This window comes from Mirounga angustirostris, unplaced genomic scaffold (genome assembly GCF_029215605.1).
Source record: "Mirounga angustirostris isolate CCGP_5_RB_7025 unplaced genomic scaffold, mMirAng1.0.hap1 SCAF_7, whole genome shotgun sequence".
Taxonomy (NCBI): Eukaryota; Metazoa; Chordata; class Mammalia; order Carnivora; family Phocidae; genus Mirounga; species Mirounga angustirostris.
In genome coordinates this window covers 35,155,494-35,173,343 of record NW_026991715.1, presented here as the reverse complement: position 1 = coordinate 35,173,343, position 17,850 = coordinate 35,155,494, and the positions used below count along the sequence as shown (strand labels likewise).

General features: G+C 45.8%; 1 protein-coding gene across 14 annotated transcripts in view; it reads right to left on the bottom strand.

Moving 5' to 3' along the window:
* The window catches only part of LOC123857349 (protocadherin gamma-C4), a 283,181-nt gene that overhangs the window by 114,575 nt on the left and 150,756 nt on the right, over positions 1 to 17,850 (bottom strand). The window contains exons 1-2 of one of the 14 annotated variants that reach the window (XM_064596042.1): positions 11,825 to 17,847; positions 8,897 to 9,218 (exon numbers count right to left, since the gene is read on the bottom strand). The exons of 10 other annotated variants lie outside the window; for them this stretch is intronic. In XM_064596042.1, coding sequence (XP_064452112.1) covers positions 9,150 to 9,218; positions 11,825 to 14,221 — 2,466 coding nt within the window. In that variant the 5' untranslated portion in view covers positions 14,222 to 17,847 and the 3' untranslated portion in view covers positions 8,897 to 9,149. 3 more of the 14 variants (XM_064596040.1, XM_064596023.1, XM_064596039.1) reach the window with 3 other exon arrangements.

Genomic DNA, 17,850 nt, shown 5'->3' with positions numbered 1-17,850 from the left:
CGGCGTTAGAGTTTCAGGATGGGAAGTCGACTCACTGGGATTACAAAGTGGAAATAAGGCCCCAGATGAATCACCACAAAGCAGTATATCTTGTCCTGAACTCAACTGCTCATTGCACTTTAGAAAATTAAACTCTGTCTTTCCAGTATGGGCAACGCACAAATTGTAGGAATAAGGCAAAGTCCCTTCACTGTAGTTGGGAGGAACCACAGGTCCTGACTTGACACACAGACCAGGCTGAAAGCAGCTCCAGGAGGCAGGGCTGGAGGAGCGTCCCAGGCGCAGGGCAACCGCCAGAATCACCGCGAGGAGGAAGAGCACCGAGATCAGGGCCAAAGCCACCACCAGGTAAAACTGCAGCTCAGCCTGGGGGTCAGAGGGCGCCGGGCGGTCGCTGACATCTGGCGGCACTTCTTGTAGGCTGTCGGCGAAAACCAGGAGCAGCGTGGCTGTGGCCGAGAGGGGCGGCTGTCCCCCATCCCGCACAGCGACCAGCAGGCGCTGGCGGGCCGCGTCCCTGTCGCCCAAAGCGCGCGCCGTGCGCACCTCGCCCGTGCGCAGCCCCAGGCTGAAGAGTCCCGGCTCGCTGGCCTGCAGCACGTGGTACGACAGCCAGGCATTGTGTCCCGAGTCGGCGTCCACCGCCACCACCTTGGTGACCAGGTAGCCGGGCTGCGCGGCGCGCGGCACCGTGTCGAAGAGCGCCGAGCCGTCGGGCCCCAGCGCCGGGTACAGCACCCGGGGCGCGTTGTCGTTGCGGTCGCCCACCAACACGCGCAGGCTCACGTTGGCGCGGAGCGCGGGCGAGCCCTGGTCGCGCGCCTGCAGGGTCAGCTCGAAGGCGCGCAGCTGCTCGTGGTCGAAGGCGCGCTGCGCGAACACCACCCCGCTCTGCGCGCTCACGGACACGTAGGACGCCAGCGCGCGTGGCTCCAGGTCGCTGGCCACGATGGAGTAGGAGACGCGGCCGTTGGGCCCCAGGTCGGGGTCCGAGGCGCTGACTTGTGCGATGGATGCTCCAGGAGGGTTGTTCTCCATCACGTGAACCACGTAGGCGGCCTGGTGAAAAACTGGAGCATTGTCATTGACGTCAGTAATGATCAAAGTGACACTAGTGCTGGAGGAGAGGGGCGGCTTGCCCCTGTCAGTGGCTGTTATGGTGACATTGTATTCTGGGGTCTGTTCTCGGTCCAGAGTCCCATCTATTACTAACTTATATGAATTTTTAGATGAAGAGATTATCTGAAAAGGAACTTCACCCTCTAATCGACAATTAACCTCCCCGTTCTCCCCGGAATCTCGATCATGTATTTTGATCAAAGCAATTAGCGTTCCTGGCCGTGCGTTTTCCAGAATCATTTCGGCTAGAGAATGGAATGTAACTTCTGGACGGTTGTCATTTTCATCTTGAATGTTAATTTCAATTGTACATTGTGCAGCCAATCCTCCACCATCCCTCCCTTCCACCACTATAGAATATTCCTTGATTTCTTCGAAATCCAGAGTCTTTCGAGTTGTAATTTCCCCGCTCTTTGAATTCAGACTGAAGACTTGCCCGGTCCTGTAGAAGGAGTAAGTGATTTCAGAGTTGAGGCCCTCGTCTTGGTCAGTGGCTGATACCTGCACCACTGCGGTGCCTGGGGGCACGTTTTCTCGAAGGCTTACTCTGTAAACGTCCTGGTTGAATACAGGGGGGTTATCATTGGCATCAGTGACCTGGATCCGGAGCTCAGTGGTGCCGCTGAGCGGAGGATCTCCACCATCCAAGGCAGTCAGAACTAAACGATGGTAACTCTGTTGTTCCCGGTCTAAACGTTTCTCCAATGCCAGTTCTGGGTATTTACTGCCATCTTGTTTCTCTTTATTTATCAATGAGAAAATAGGGCTAAGAGAGAGTTTATAAAGCTGCAGGGCATTTAAACCAATATCTCCATCTTCAGCTGTTTCTAAGATAAACCGAGTGCCTGGCACAGTAGACTCACTTATCTGCAGGTCAAAAGAAGTTTGGGTGAATTTTGGGCTATGGTCATTAATATCTTCGATGTCCACACTCACGTGATAAAAGTTCAACGGATTTTCAGCAACAGCCTCAAATTCCAGAGTACAGGCTGGCTTCTTCCCACATATCTGCTCCCGGTCTAGCCTGCTGCCCACAAGTAACTCCCCGCTCTTGGCGCTCACGGTGAAGTAAGCCTTCTCCGAACTGATGCGCAGTTGTCGAGTCGGTAACTCCTGCACGCTGAGTCCCAAATCCTTGCCGAGGTTCCCCACCACCGAGCCCTCGGGCATTTCCTCGGGAATCCGGTAGCGGATCTGCTCAGAGAGCGCCGGGCCGAACAAAGACAGCAGGAAGGGAAAGAGCACCGGCCGCCTCTCAGCCCAGCCCCTCTCGGCAGCGCCGCTCCCCATCCCTCTTGCTTCCCTCAGATTGCTCACCGGCCTGGAGACGCCGGATTACAAATACTCTCTGTGCTGCAGATGTCCGGAGCTCCGAACAGGCTGTAAGTCCTGTGTGAGGGTCAGGGTTTCTTCTTTTCCGGAGGAGGAAGTGGTGTAAAGGATCGGGCTAGCGAGTCTGATAGGGAAAGTGCGCTGCGGCTGCGCGAGGAGATCGCCGGTGCCCAAGCTCTCCATTTTGGCCAACAGCGGCGCCCACAGTCCGCACTGGGGAACTGCAGCCTCTGCTGCTTCAGTTTAACCATCTACAAAAATAACAATCCTGTGCCTAACTGAACAAGCCACGTTTTTATGTTAATATATTTAATATCTTAAATTATAAAGCCTTTTTAAGGCATCCTTTCTCTTGTTTCCAAATTATTAGAAATATGTTGAGTTTTTATAGAAACCTACATATACTGGTCCATCCATTTCACCCTACCACAAACATACATTGAACTCTTGCCTTGTGCTAAGTACTGCCCTTGTCAGTGGCGACATAAAAATGAGTACAACAGAGGTCTTGACCTCAGCGAGTTTATCATCTTCTGACTTCACAAAATCATTTCTCTTTATTAGGTATAATATGTGAAACAATTTTAATCTTCTTTCATTGATTCCTAAATTTCCCCCCCAACATTTCTATATTATTAATGCTGTTTTCATATCCCATATATTAGAGAATACTAACACTGTTGAAAATTATTCTGTAAAGTGGTGCAATTTCATACATCCTCAAACATCTGATAATATCAACACCCTCTTTTAAAATAATTTCTTTTTACTCTTTTGACTATCTAAGGAAGTATTCATTAAAAAAAAAAAAAAACCCTGTCCCTATGATGTAGCCAAGAGATGATTTACCTTACCTTCTTCTTCATGTCTAAAAATTACTTGGATTATGTCATACCCAATATAGTACATAAATAGTACATTAATTCATTCTTAAAAGTCACTGGCGGGGGGGGGGGCGCCTGGGTGGCTCAGTTGGTTAAGTGACTGCCTTCGGCTCAGGTCATGATCCTGGAGTCCCAGGATCCAGTCCCACATGGGCTCCCTGCTCGGCGGGGAGTCTGCTTCTCCCTCTGACCCTCCCCCCTCTCATGCTCTCTCTCATTCTCTCTCCCAAATAAATAAATAAAATCTTTTAAAAAAACTCACTGGGGAAATGTTTATCTATTCTTCAATACACAGTCACAAAAGGATATTTCAGTAGATTACATTACTTTCTTATCTATGTATCTATGTTATACTGAAGTAATGACTTTAGAATTGAGCTCATGGTAAGTTTATTCACATAAATTTCCTGGGCAAATGACATTTGTTCTAGCTATTTTACTCCATCTGTTGAAATTTTTTTAACAATCAGTGAAGGTTTTGAACAAGAATAAGGTTTTTTATCAGGGCAAGTTTCCAAACACTTTTAAAAATTGTAAATTATCAATAATATAGTTGTCCCTTCAAATGTCTGTACATCCAAACACTGCCAAAAAAGTTAAATCCCAACCACAGTACATGCAAAATAGGAGGAAACACTACAAAACCCTTGGGAAATGCCCTTTTTATACCTAACAAATGCTTTATTGTGTTTTTCATTCTCATGTGATGACAAATCAAGAGTTAGCACTGTTGGGGCGCCTGGGCGGCTCAGTTGGTTAAGCGACTGCCTTCGGCTCAGGTCATGATCCTGGAGTCCCTGGATCGAGTCCCGCATCGGGCTCCCTGCTCGGCAGGGAGTCTGCTTCTCCCTCTGACCCTCCCCCCTCTCATGTGCTCTCTCTCAAATAAATAAATAAAATCTTTAAAAAAAAAAAAGAGTTAGCACTGCTAAGATGCTATAACAAGGAATACAGGAGATATATAATCATTTTTTTTTAAGATTTTATTTATTTATTTGAGACAGAGAGAATGAGAGGGAGGAGGGTCAGAGAGAGAAGCAGACTCCCTGATGAGCAGGGAGCCCGATGCGGGACTGGATCCTGGGACTCCAGGATCATGACCTGAGCCGAAGGCAGTCGCTTAACCAACTGAGCCACCCAGGCGCCCCAGGAGATATATAATCATTTTTAATTGAATTGATCAGCTTGTTTAGAATCTGTTTATATGAAACTTTTTTTTTTTAAGATTTTATTTTTTTATTTGACAGAGAAAGACACAGCGAGAGAGGGAACACAAGCAGGGGGAGTGGGAGAGGGAGAAGCAGGCTTCCCCCAGAGCAGGGAACCCGATGCAGGGCTTGATCCCAGGACCCTGGGATCATGACCTGAGCTGAAGGCAGACGCCTAATGACCAAGCCATCCGGGTGCCCCTGAAACTTCTTTTCTTAAAACCAACATTCTCAAACTCTCTCACCATGAGAACACAACACATTTCACATGCCTGTCCAATCAAAACAATTCATTGGAACTTACCAAAAACATGTTTTCGGTATTTTTCAAAATGACATTTTATTTCAAATATGATTTTGTTGTTTTTATTTTTGTTTTTTTGTGGGGGGTGATGGACATTTTAGGCTTTAGATTCCATGTCTTCTTTTTTTTTAAGATTTTATTTATTTATTTATTTGACGAGAGAGATAGGGAGAGAGAGAACACAAGCACGGAGGAGCTGGAGAGGGAGAAGCAGGCCCCCCCCCCCCCCCCACTGAGCAGGGAGCCTGATGCGGGGTTCAATGCGGGCTAGATCCCAGGAAGCTGGGATCATGACCTGAGCCAAAGGCAGACACTTAAGGACTGAGCCACCCAGGCGCCCCTAGATTTTATGTCTTCTTTAGTATGAGCTCTTGGAGACCATTGACACATAAGGGAACCTGTTTCACCTACTACCAAGTTCCACCCTTTCAAATGTATTTATCTTTTGAAATATAATAAGTATTAAAGTTTTGAAGGGTACTGATGCCAATACAAGGCTCATAAAAGGGGTTTAAAGTGAAGAAATCTCCAAAAGCCTAGAAAACTTCAGACCTTCAAGACCCAAACCCTAAACAGAATCTTAAAATTGTGAGATGTATTTTACTTTTACTAAGCTAATACAAGGATTAAAAGTCTTGGTTAGGGCGCCTGGGTGGCTCAGTTGGTTAGGCAACTGCCTTCGGCTCAGGTCATGATCCTGGAATCAAGTCTGATCCTGGAGTCGCAGGATGGAGCCCCTAGTCAGGCTCCCTGCTCAGTGGGGAGTCTGCTTTTCCCTCTGCCGGCCACTCCCACTGCTCATACTCACTCTTTCTCAAATAAAAAAATAAAATCTTAAAAAAAATGAAAGTCTCAGTTATTTTTTTTCTCACCTCTAATTAGGAATACATATATATATTTCCTAAATATAAAACAAACTTACCATATGTGGTTGGGTAACTACTTCTTAAGTGAATGAGTGATAAGGGATAATTATAGCAACATAAGGAAGATTTTTAAATTTCATTTTTTATGTTTTTCTCTTCTTTTATTTATTTTTAAAGATTTTATTTATTTATTAATGAGAGATAGAGAGAGAGAGGCAGAGGCAGAGGGAGAAGCAGGCTCCCCGCGGAACAAGGAGCCCGATGCGGGACTCGATCCTAGGACCCTGGGACCATGATCTGAGCTGAAGGCAGATGCTTAACCGACTGAGCCACTCAGGCGTCCCTTTCTCTTCTTTTAAAAAAAAGACTTATTTATTTGAGTGAGAGAGTGTGAGCAGGAGTAGAGGGAGGGGCAGAGGGAGAGAATTATCAAGCCTACTCCCCACTGAGCCAGAAGCCCCACCCCCCGCTTGATCGCACCACCCCTGAGATCACAACCCAAGCAGAAACCAAGAATCTGAGGCCCAACAGACCCAGCCACCAAGGCACCCCTATTTTTTGTATTTTTAAAAGTAATCTCTACATCCAAAGTGGGGCTGGAACTCACTACCCTGAGATCAAGAGTCTCACGCACGACTGACTGAGCCAGCCAGTCTCCACATATGTAAGATTTTTAAAAGGTTGAGAGTTGACATGTAAAAAATCTTGTCCAAGACTTTGGAAAGCAAATGAAGCAAACTATCATGATTAGAGCTCAATTTTATAGTATGACCACTAAAACCAAAAACCTTGGGCTACACTTTTAAAAAATATTTTAAACTATCTCCACAATGTGCGTTTTAAAACATAAATTTATAAAAAATATAATTCCTTTGAGAATTAAACGTGAACAAAGAACTGAACTCACCTGAACAGAAGCGGCTTCATCCTTACATTGATGAAAATCTACGGATGTTAGCAAGGAATCATTTTTCTCACAGCTCTCCAGACTGATTAGCGTGTCGACGTAGTTGGGCTGGGGGAAGATCACGTGACTCTCCCGCGAGTCCGCGGTCAGGGAGACCTCGTGGGAATAGGTCTGCAGGAAAGCCCGCACCCCGTCCACGCCCACAAAGTGCGAGGCCGGCACGCCCACCAGCCCGCCTCCGGAAGCCTGGAGCAGACGCGACGCGTGCCAGCGCCTCAGCCTGAGCGCCAGCAGCACGATGACAAAGGCCAGGAAGACGCACGAGACTGCCGCCACCGCCACCACCAGATACAGCGTGAGGTCCGAATCGTCCGGGTCGGCGGGGGTCCTGATGCTGCCCAGGTCGGCCAGGACGTCCGGGATGTTGTCGGCCACGGCCACGGTGAGCGTGACGGTGGCCGAGAGAGGGGGCTGGCCGTGGTCCTGCACCGCCACCACCAGGCTCTGCTTGAGCGCGTCTCTGTCCAGCAGGGCCCGCGCCGTGCGCACCTCGCCCGTGTGCAGCCCCACCGCGAAGAGCCCTGGCTCGCTCGCCTTGAGCAGGCGGTAGGACAGCCAGGCGTTCTGGCCCGAGTCTCTGTCCACCGCCACCACCTTGGTGACCAGGTAGCCGGGCTCTGCGGAGCGGGGCGCCAGCTCCACGCCGGTGGAACCATCGGTGGGGAGGGCGGGGTACAGGATTTCAGGCGCATTGTCATTCTGGTCCAGCACAAACAAGCTCAGTGACACGTTGCTGCTGAGTGGAGGGTCCCCGCCATCGCTGGCTGTCACCAGTAACTGCAAGTCTCGTATATGCTCATAGTCAAAGGAACACAGCGCATATAGGACGCCAGTGTCTGAGTTGATGGAAACATAGGAGGAGAGAGGGCTTCCCATGATGATGTCCTCAGTCACAGAGTAAGTCACCTGGGCGTTTTTGCCACTGTCGGGGTCATGAGCCATCACAGTGAAGATGGAGGCACCTCTGGCGTTGTTCTCTGGGATATAGGCTGAATAGGAGACTTGAGGGAAAGTGGGGGGATTGTCATTGATATCCGCCACATACAGGGTGATATAAGTTTCAGTAGATAGAGAAGGAGCCCCTAGATCTGAGGCCATCACTGTGATATTGTACACAGAGATCTTTTCTCGGTCCAGATATTTCCATGTCACCAATCTATAATAATTATCTATTGATTTTTCCAATTGAAAAGGTAAATTATGAGGTGTGTTACAGACAACTTGACCATTCTTCCCGGAGTCTCGGTCATGCACATTCAAGAAGGCAATTACTGTTCCAGGAGGAGTATTTTCCAAGACTGGGCTAAACAGAGATGTAATGATCACTTCCGGTCTATTGTCATTCACATCTTCCACTGAAATGAGCACTTTGGTCCTCCCCAAAAGTGCCCCCACATCTTCAGCTTGTATTTCCATTTCATAAAATGCACATTCTTCATAGTCTAGACTCTCTGCCGTTGATATTTCCCCAGTATTTTCATTCAGCTGGAATAGCGGAGACTGCTTTTCACTAATTTTCCAGAATCTATAGGCTACTTCTCCGTTGGCTCCCTCATCCCGGTCGCTAGCGCTCACAGTAAGCAGCCGGGTGCCCGGGGGCACGTTCTCTGGGACTTTCACTTGGTAAATCGGTAGAGCAAAAACCGGGGCATTGTCGTTTGTATCCAGCACTGTCACGTGGATGTGCACTGTGCTGGAGCGACGCGGGTCACCGCCGTCCGAGGCAATGAGGACCAGGTGGTGCGCAGCCTCTTCCTCGCGGTCCAGGGCCTTCTCCAGCACCAGCTCTGGGTGTAGAGTTCCGTCGCCTCCAGTTTGTACGTCCAGGGAGAAGTGGTGATTGGGGCTGAGCTGGTAGCTCTGCAAGGAATTCATGCCCACGTCCAGGTCAACAGCCTCTGGGAGCGGATAACGTGTTCCAGGCGCAGCGATTTCATTAATTTTCATTTCCAGATTTTCGACCTGGAATTTTGGGTTATTATCATTGATATCAGTGATTTCTATTTCTATCCCAAAAAGTTTTCCTCTGCCCTCAATCAGGATGTTGATATTTACTAGACACTGCATGCTCTGAGCACAAAGCTCCTCCCGGTCTATCCTGCCCGCGGTGAGCAAGCCGCCAGTTTTCCGGTTCAGAGCAAAAAGCTGCGTCCTACCTCTGGAGACAATGCGGACTCCGTGCTTCACCAGCTCTTGTGATTCCAGATTCAGGTCCTTGGAGATGTTACCCACGAAGGATCCTTTGTCGCTCTCTTCTGGCACCGAATAATGGATCTGTCCTCTCCCGATTTCCCACAGCGTGCCCATGAGCGCGCACAGCAGGACCAGCTCTCCGCGTCTCTGGTAATTCTTTGGAGCGGCCATTGTTCTTTCACTACTGAATCCATTCAGAATCCTCATTGGGCATATGTGTCTTGTTTACCTTTTTGCTGCAGCTATGGAGATCATCTTATAGAAAACTGGAGTGTCTCAGATGTAGGGACAGAATTTCGCTGCAGCCCTGCAGTTGGTTTGTGGGATCTGCGGCGAGATCTGAGCCTTTAGTAACCAGATGGCATTTGGTTAAATTTATCTCCAAATAGGTGAACAGCGGCGCTTAGAGTCCTAAGCAGTTACTGCACCCACTTAGATATGTAATAGTGTATACAAGGTTAGTGAGAGAGGAAAAAATACTTGCCTTTTATAATATGTTTTGAATTTATTTAATTTGTCCCTGAATTCATATTTTAAAAGTTGTTGCCAAGAAGCACGGGATTAAGTAGGGTTAAAGTTTTACAAAGGATTACTAAATGATCCCCATAGATTTATGGGATAGTCTCACATTACTCAAATTTCTGAATACATGTACTCTTAAAAGGTAAATCATTAAAATGTCATTCCTTTCTATGCTCTAAGCTTTATTGTAAGTCTATTATCAAATAAGACCTCTTAGTTGTCACTGGAAATAAATTCATTTTTAGACTAAAGTAGAACTATTGAACATGATTGACTCAGAAGGTGCTGTATTTGATGTAAACTATAATGATGTAAATCATTATAGTAAGCTTTCAGTAGAGTTGTTGCTTTTTAATTTTTCTTTTTAAAATGCCATTTTAATTACATATTGATTATGTTTTCAAATTAATATTGTGAAATTTTAACAGGATAAATGCTTTTACTTTCAAATTTCATCAGAGATTATATTATTTGCTATTTCATTTATTTATTTATTTTTAAGTAATCTCTATACCCAGGTGGGTCTCAAACTCACAACCCCAAGATCCAGAATTGCATGTTCTACCAACTGAGCCAGTCAGGCACCCTTGTTTTGTTTTGTTTTGTTTTGTTTTAAGATTTTATTTTATTTGAGAGGGTGAGAGTGCTGGAGGAGCAGAGGAGGAAAGAGAGGGATAAGCAGACTCCCCGATATGCACAGAGCCCAACATGGGGGTTTGATCCCAAGACCCTGAGATTATTACCTGAGTTGAAAGCAGACACTTAACCAACTGAGCTATCCAGGTGCCCCAGGCACCCTTGATTTACTACTTTATTTAAATTATGTATTTTTTCCTATTTGAATAGGAACTATTTAAAAAATACAAATGAATACACAATGAAAAGCAAATCTCCATCCTAATCTTCCACAAATGAGAGATGATTACATTTTAAAGCAGACTTAATTTCCTAAGAAAGACATATATTCTAAAGTTAATTTTACCTTAATTAGTATTTTTGTATAGAGAATCTCAAACAGACTCCCTGCTGAGCGTGGAGCTGGATCTCATGCCCTGAGATCATGACCTGAGTCGAATTCAAGAGTCAGACACTTGGGCGCCTGGCTGCCTTCGGCTCAGGTCATGATCCCGAGGTCCTGGAATCGAGTCCCACATCGGGCTCCCTGCTCGGCGGGAGGTCTGCTACTCCCTCTCCCACTCCCCCTGCTTGTGTTCTGCTCTCATTATCTCTCTCTCTGTCAAAAAAAAAAAAAAAAAAGAGTCAGACACTTAACTGACTGAGCCACCCAGGTGCCCCCTTAAGTAGTATTTTGATCAAGAAAACCACAAAAAGGGAACACATAATTATCACCAAGCAGTCAAAGAGTGTCACTATGAAAAAAATTGTCTCTTTTCTTCAGCAGTTTGTAAAGTGGCCAGTAACTGAGCATTTGCTAACAGAAATCTAGCTGAAGATGACAAATGCATTATCTTATATATATATACTTGTATGCACATCAGATTGGCAATTTTGTCTAAAATTTGAAGAATTCAAGACTCTATTTTTCTCCTAGAGATAGTAGAATGACTAGAAGACCTCTGGCTATATTTGGGCTGCAAAAAAGACAAATTAAATTATATAGGTGTGTGTGAAAAACCTATGCTGCAAATTAAAGAAAATGTTTTTATCTTCTGGTGAGCATACTGGTCTTACTGGTAAGTAAAATGCTTTTATTTTTATTTTTATATAGATTTTTATTTATTTGACAGAGAGAGACACAGCGAGAGAGGGAACACAAGCAGGGGGAGTGGGAGAGGGAGAAGCAGGCTTCTCAGTGAGCAGGGAGCCCCATGCAGGGCTCGATCCCAGGATCCTGGGATCATGACCCGAGCCGCTTAACGACTGAGCCACCCAGGCGCCCCAGTAAAATGCTTTTAAACACACATACAGTTCATTGCATATAATTGGAATGTGTCCATCTACATAAAAATCCAGGTTAAGATATTTTATTCTAGGAGGCTTTGAAACAAAAGGAAGTAAATAAAAGAAAACAGTTAAATCAGTTATGAAAAATGCTCAATTTTAGCTTAATTTTTTTTGTTTTAAAGGTTTATTTAAATGACACCCACTTTTACATTTATAGTATATCCAGCTAAAAAAAAAGTATATTAGGTAATAAGAAGAAAAACTTAGGAAAAATCTCATTAGCTTTTAGGAGATAGCCTATAACATTGATTCCCTTCCTCGATAAAACCACACTCTAACTGCTTCATAGATCTGAGCCTGGTAAGACATCCCTAAAAGAGACATAACTGGTCCTACTTCAACTTCTCATGATAGCTTTTTTACTTTATAGAGAAACTTTTAGATCTACAAATTGTATATTTTCCCCATGAACATAAAGAATTGGGTAGATCATAAGAAGCAGGTTATGCTTAAAAGAAACTCACCAGATGGGAGGTTGACTCACTGGATTTGCAAAGTGGAAATAAGGCCCCAGATGAATCACCGAAAAGTATGTCTTGTTCTGAACTCAATTGCTCATTGCACTTTAGAAAATTAAACTCTGTCTTTCCAGTATGGGCAACGCACAAATTGTAGGAATAAGGCAAAGTCCCTTCACTGTAGTTGGGAGGAACCACAGGTCCTGACTTGACACACAGACCAGGCTGAAAGCAGCTCCAGGAGGCAGGGCTGGAGGAGCGTCCCAGGCGCAGGGCAACCGCCAGAATCACCGCGAGGAGGAAGAGCACCGAGATCAGGGCCAAAGCCACCACCAGGTAAAACTGCAGCTCAGCCTGGGGGTCAGAGGGCGCCGGGCGGTCGCTGACATCTGGCGGCACTTCTTGTAGGCTGTCGGCGAAAACCAGGAGCAGCGTGGCTGTGGCCGAGAGGGGCGGCTGTCCCCCATCCCGCACAGCGACCAGCAGGCGCTGGCGGGCCGCGTCCCTGTCGCCCAAAGCGCGCGCCGTGCGCACCTCGCCCGTGCGCAGCCCCAGGCTGAAGAGTCCCGGCTCGCTGGCCTGCAGCACGTGGTACGACAGCCAGGCATTGTGTCCCGAGTCGGCGTCCACCGCCACCACCTTGGTGACCAGGTAGCCGGGCTGCGCGGCGCGCGGCACCGTGTCGAAGAGCGCCGAGCCGTCGGGCCCCAGCGCCGGGTACAGCACCCGGGGCGCGTTGTCGTTGCGGTCGCCCACCAACACGCGCAGGCTCACGTTGGCGCGGAGCGCGGGCGAGCCCTGGTCGCGCGCCTGCAGGGTCAGCTCGAAGGCGCGCAGCTGCTCGTGGTCGAAGGCGCGCTGCGCGAACACCACCCCGCTCTGCGCGCTCACGGACACGTAGGACGCCAGCGCGCGTGGCTCCAGGTCGCTGGCCACGATGGAGTAGGAGACGCGGCCGTTGGGCCCCAGGTCGGGGTCCGAGGCGCTGACTTGTGCGATGGATGCTCCAGGAGGATTGTTCTCAGCCACATGGACCACGTAAGAAGGCTGTTCGAAAACCGGCGCGTTGTCGTTGACATCGCCGATGCGTAGGGTGACGCTTGAGCTAGAAGAAAGGGGCGGCTTGCCCCTGTCGGTGGCTGTGATAGTGACATTGTACTCAGGGGTCTGCTCACGGTCTAGAATTCCATCTGTCACTAATTTATAGGTGTTTCTCGAAGAAGAGACTATTTTAAATGGAATATCACCTTCTAATTTACAAATAACTTCTCCGTTGTGTCCAGAATCCTTGTCACGGATCTTAAGCAAAGCAACGTGTGTTCCCAGGTTGGTGTCCTCCATAATAATATCCCGCAGAGATTGGAATACCACTTCTGGGATATTGTCATTTATGTCTTGGACCTCTATCTCCACGGTACATTGAGCAATCATTCCTCCACCATCCCTTGCTTCCAAAACTATGGAATATTCTTTGACTTCCTCAAAATCTAACGTATTTAGGATGGTAATTTCCCCGGTAATAGAATTCAGGTCAAACTGAGTGATCTGGCCTGCTTCAGTGAAAGAGAAGGTGATCTGGGCATTGACACCCTCATCCTGGTCAGTGGCCATCACTCGAAGCACAGGGGTGCCTGGAAGCACGTTTTCCAGAATGCTCACCCTGTATAGTTCTTGGCTGAACACTGGAGGGTTATCATTGGCATCAGTCACTAGGACCTGTATCTGGGCAGTACTACTAAGGGGTGGATCCCCGCAGTCCAATGCAGTCAAGGTCAACTGGTAGGATTTCTGCTCTTCCCGGTCTAAAGGCGTTTTTAGTACCAGCTCAGGGTATTTACTGCCGTCTTGTTTCTCTTTATTCACGAGTGAGAAATGATCATTGGGGTTGAGCTGGTAATTCTGTAGTGAGTTGGTACCAATATCTGCATCATGGGCAGATCCTAAAATAAATCGTGCCCCGGGCTTTGTAGACTCGCTTATCTGCAGGTCAAAAGAAGTTTGGGTGAATTTTGGGCTATGGTCATTAATATCTTCGATGTCCACACTCACGTGATAAAAGTTCAACGGATTTTCAGCAACAGCCTCAAATTCCAGAGTACAGGCTGGCTTCTTCCCACATATCTGCTCCCGGTCTAGCCTGCTGCCCACAAGTAACTCCCCGCTCTTGGCGCTCACGGTGAAGTAAGCCTTCTCCGAACTGATGCGCAGTTGTCGAGTCGGTAACTCCTGCACGCTGAGTCCCAAATCCTTGCCGAGGTTCCCCACCACCGAGCCCTCGGGCATTTCCTCGGGAATCCGGTAGCGGATCTGCTCAGAGAGCGCCGGGCCGAACAAAGACAGCAGGAAGGGAAAGAGCACCGGCCGCCTCTCAGCCCAGCCCCTCTCGGCAGCGCCGCTCCCCATCCCTCTTGCTTCCCTCAGATTGCTCACCGGCCTGGAGACGCCGGATTACAAATACTCTCTGTGCTGCAGATGTCCGGAGCTCCGAACAGGCTGTAAGTCCTGTGTGAGGGTCAGGGTTTCTTCTTTTCCGGAGGAGGAAGTGGTGTAAAGGATCGGGCTAGCGAGTCTGATAGGGAAAGTGCGCTGCGGCTGCGCGAGGAGATCGCCGGTGCCCAAGCTCTCCATTTTGGCCAACAGCGGCGCCCACAGTCCGCACTGGGGAACTGCAGCCTCTGCTGCTTCAGTTTAACCATCTACAAAAATAACAATCCTGAGGCGCCTGGGTGGCTCAGTCGTTAAGCGTCTGCCTTCGGCTCAGGTCATGATCCCAGGGTCCTGGGATCGAGCCCCACATCGGGCTCCCTGCTCGGCGGGAGGCCTGCTTCTCCCTCTCCCACTCACCCTGCTTGTGTTCCCTCTCTTGCTGTGTCTCTCTGTCAAATAAATAAAGTCTTAAAAAAAAAATCCTGTGCCTAATTGAACAAATTACTTTTATATGTGTATATATTTAATGATGATTGATTCGTATTATTAGCTACACAAATATCCCAAATTTCCAGGTTTTCAGGGTAGTCAATATGTTGACATAATTATTCCTCCATCTTCAAATCCACACTGTAATAGATGACTATAACACAGACTTCGCCTAACCGATCTCAGAGTACAGTAATTTTGAATACTTATTAATTAGCAGTATACGAATAAAGTCTGTTGTCCTTCTTTCCTTGTTCCTATTTTTCATGATTTCTTTCTTTTTTGGGTACCTCTATGCTGGTTCATTTCAATTTTTTAGAAAGCATCAGTAATGCTGAAATTGTCTCCAAAAGGGCACAATTTATACTTATCTCTAAATCCTTCTTTCCTTCAAAATAGTTTTTTTTTAAAGATTTTATTTATTTATTTGACAGAGAGAGAGACACAGCGAGAGAGGGAACACAAGCAGAGGGAGTGGGAGAGGGAGAAGAGGGCTTCAGGGAGCCTGAAATGGGGCTGGATCCCAGGACCCTGGGATCATGACCTGAGCTGAAGGAAGATGCCTAACGACTGACCCACCCAGGCGCCCCTCAAAATAGTTTCAATAATTTCTTTACAGTAATACTATCTGACGTACACTTGTATCAGTTAAGGAAATGATAGCTAGAAGAATGTAGGCCTATTCCTTCTCCTTTGCATTGCACAATTATTTTCCTGGTTATAAAATATAACATCAACCTTCAAAGTTACCAGAGAGATATATTTTGCCTTCGAACACAAAGTAGCTAACTCTGGCCTACTACAGTGAGGTACTGGTTCTCACTTGTGTGCTTAAATAGAACATCTCATGATGACCTCAGTGGATGAAATAGTCCTTAGAATATTCATTTGAAATAGCATACTGAGTTTAGTGGTGGCTTCTTTCCTTTGTTTAAAAAATATATTTAAGTATCTAATGAATCTGGTTGGGGGATTTTCCTTTTCAAAATACCCGATAATCATATTTCTGCTTTACAAAGTGTCAGTCATATTGTCTTCTTCCAAAGTGATTATACATCTTAACACTGCAAAATATATGAAACATACCTCCACACTATTGCACATCCCCTCTTATGCAAAATACCACCAAACACAATGCTAAGTTTAAAAAAAAAAAGTCCTTTTATTTAATAATCGAAAGTTTAAACATAGCCAAGAAAGAGTTAGCCTATCCCCCTCCTTCCTACTGCACAATTATTTTCCTGGTTACAAAATATAACATCAATCTTCAAAGTTACAAGGGGAATAATATTTTGCATAGTTCCTAGTAAAGAAGTCAATCCAAGTAAACAAGATTACTTGTCATCAACCCCTTCTAGTTGCTAATCAACTGATATACTGGCCTTTACTAAAATGTTATGTAACGAATATAAAAGTAGTTAAACCCAGATTGGGTTATTTGTAACTAAATTTTTCAGAAGATCCAATAAATTGAACCAATTTCTGGTTTAGGACTTGAGTATATGGTTGTTTCATAAAGCAAGCATCCCCAATCTCCCACTAGGAGAGCCCACAAACACACTTCACATGGCTGTACCATAAAATAACACAATAGAATTTCATTTTAAAACATCTAACTGCTTATTTCACAAGTGCCACTTGAAATGACATTTTATTTGATGTAATATTTTATTGGCTTCAGACAATAACCTTTATTGTTGCATTAGATCCATGTCACTGATATAGATCTTAGTGAAGCTTGATGCACACATTTCATTCTTTTATTTAAGATTTTATTTATTTGAGGGAGAGAGAGAGAAAAAGAGCATGGGGGGGTAGTGTGGGAGGAGAGGGGCAGAGGGAGAGGGAAAAGCAGATTCTCTGCTGAGCATGAAGCCCCACACAGGGCTCCATCCCAGGACCCTGAGATCATGACCTGAGCCGAAGGGACTGAGCCATGCAGCTGCCCCACACATTTCATTCTTTAGGCATTAGTCTAACCTTCTAGCAGAAACTAACTTTAATAGATGATTATGTTTAAATACGTCAGGAAGTGAAATATCACCTCCCACCTGTCAGAATAGCTAAAATCAAAAACACAAGAAATGACAAGTATTGGTGAGGATGTGGAGAAAAAGCAGCCCTCTTACACTGTTGGTGAGAATGCAAACTGGTGCAGCTGCTGTGGAAAACAGTACACAGGCTCCTCAAATAGTTAAAAATAGAACCATTGTATGGTCCAGTAATGGTGCTACTGGGTATTTACCAAGATACAAAAAGACTAATTCAAAGGGATACATGCACTCCTATGTTTATAGCACCATTATTTAAACTAGCCAAATTATGGAAACAGCCTAAGTGTCCATTGATTGATGAATGGATAAATGTGTGTATATATATACAATGAAATATTATTCAGCCATAAAAAGAATGAAATCTTGCCATTTGCAATGATATGGATGGAGCTAGAAATTATAATGCTAGGTGAAATAAATCAGTCAGAGAAAGACAAATACCATATGATTTCACTCATATGTGAATTTAAGAAATGAACAAATGAACCAGGAAAAAAAGAGAAACAAGTCAAGAAACCGACTCTTTTTTCTTTTTTAAGTAGGCTCCATGACCACATGGAGCCCAATGCTGGGCAGGACTTGAACTAATGACCTTGAGATCAAGAGCTGAGCTGAGATCAACAGTTGGATGGTTAACTGGCTGAGCTACCCAGGCACCCCCAAGAAACTGACTCTTAACTATTGAGAACAAACTGACGGTTACCAGAGGGGAGGTAGATAACCTAGTGGGTAACCTCTTGATAACCTAGGGCAATGGGAAAGATGTAACAATTCGTTCTCATTTATAAAACACATGAATTAAGAACACTGAGTAGAAAATAGATGGAAGGTATAAAAATGTGATTGTCCACTTATTCACAATCTTCTCCACAGGCTTTCACTATGGAAAGGACACCAAAACCTATGCCAACAACTGTTCTATATTAAAGTATCACCACAGAAATAAATTATTGAACGTGGTTTACCTCTTTAAAGGTTTTTCACCACATCTTCAAAAACACTTGTTCCACAAAACAATAAAGAAAATTACACAAAATATAATTCCGTAAGAATATGAAGATA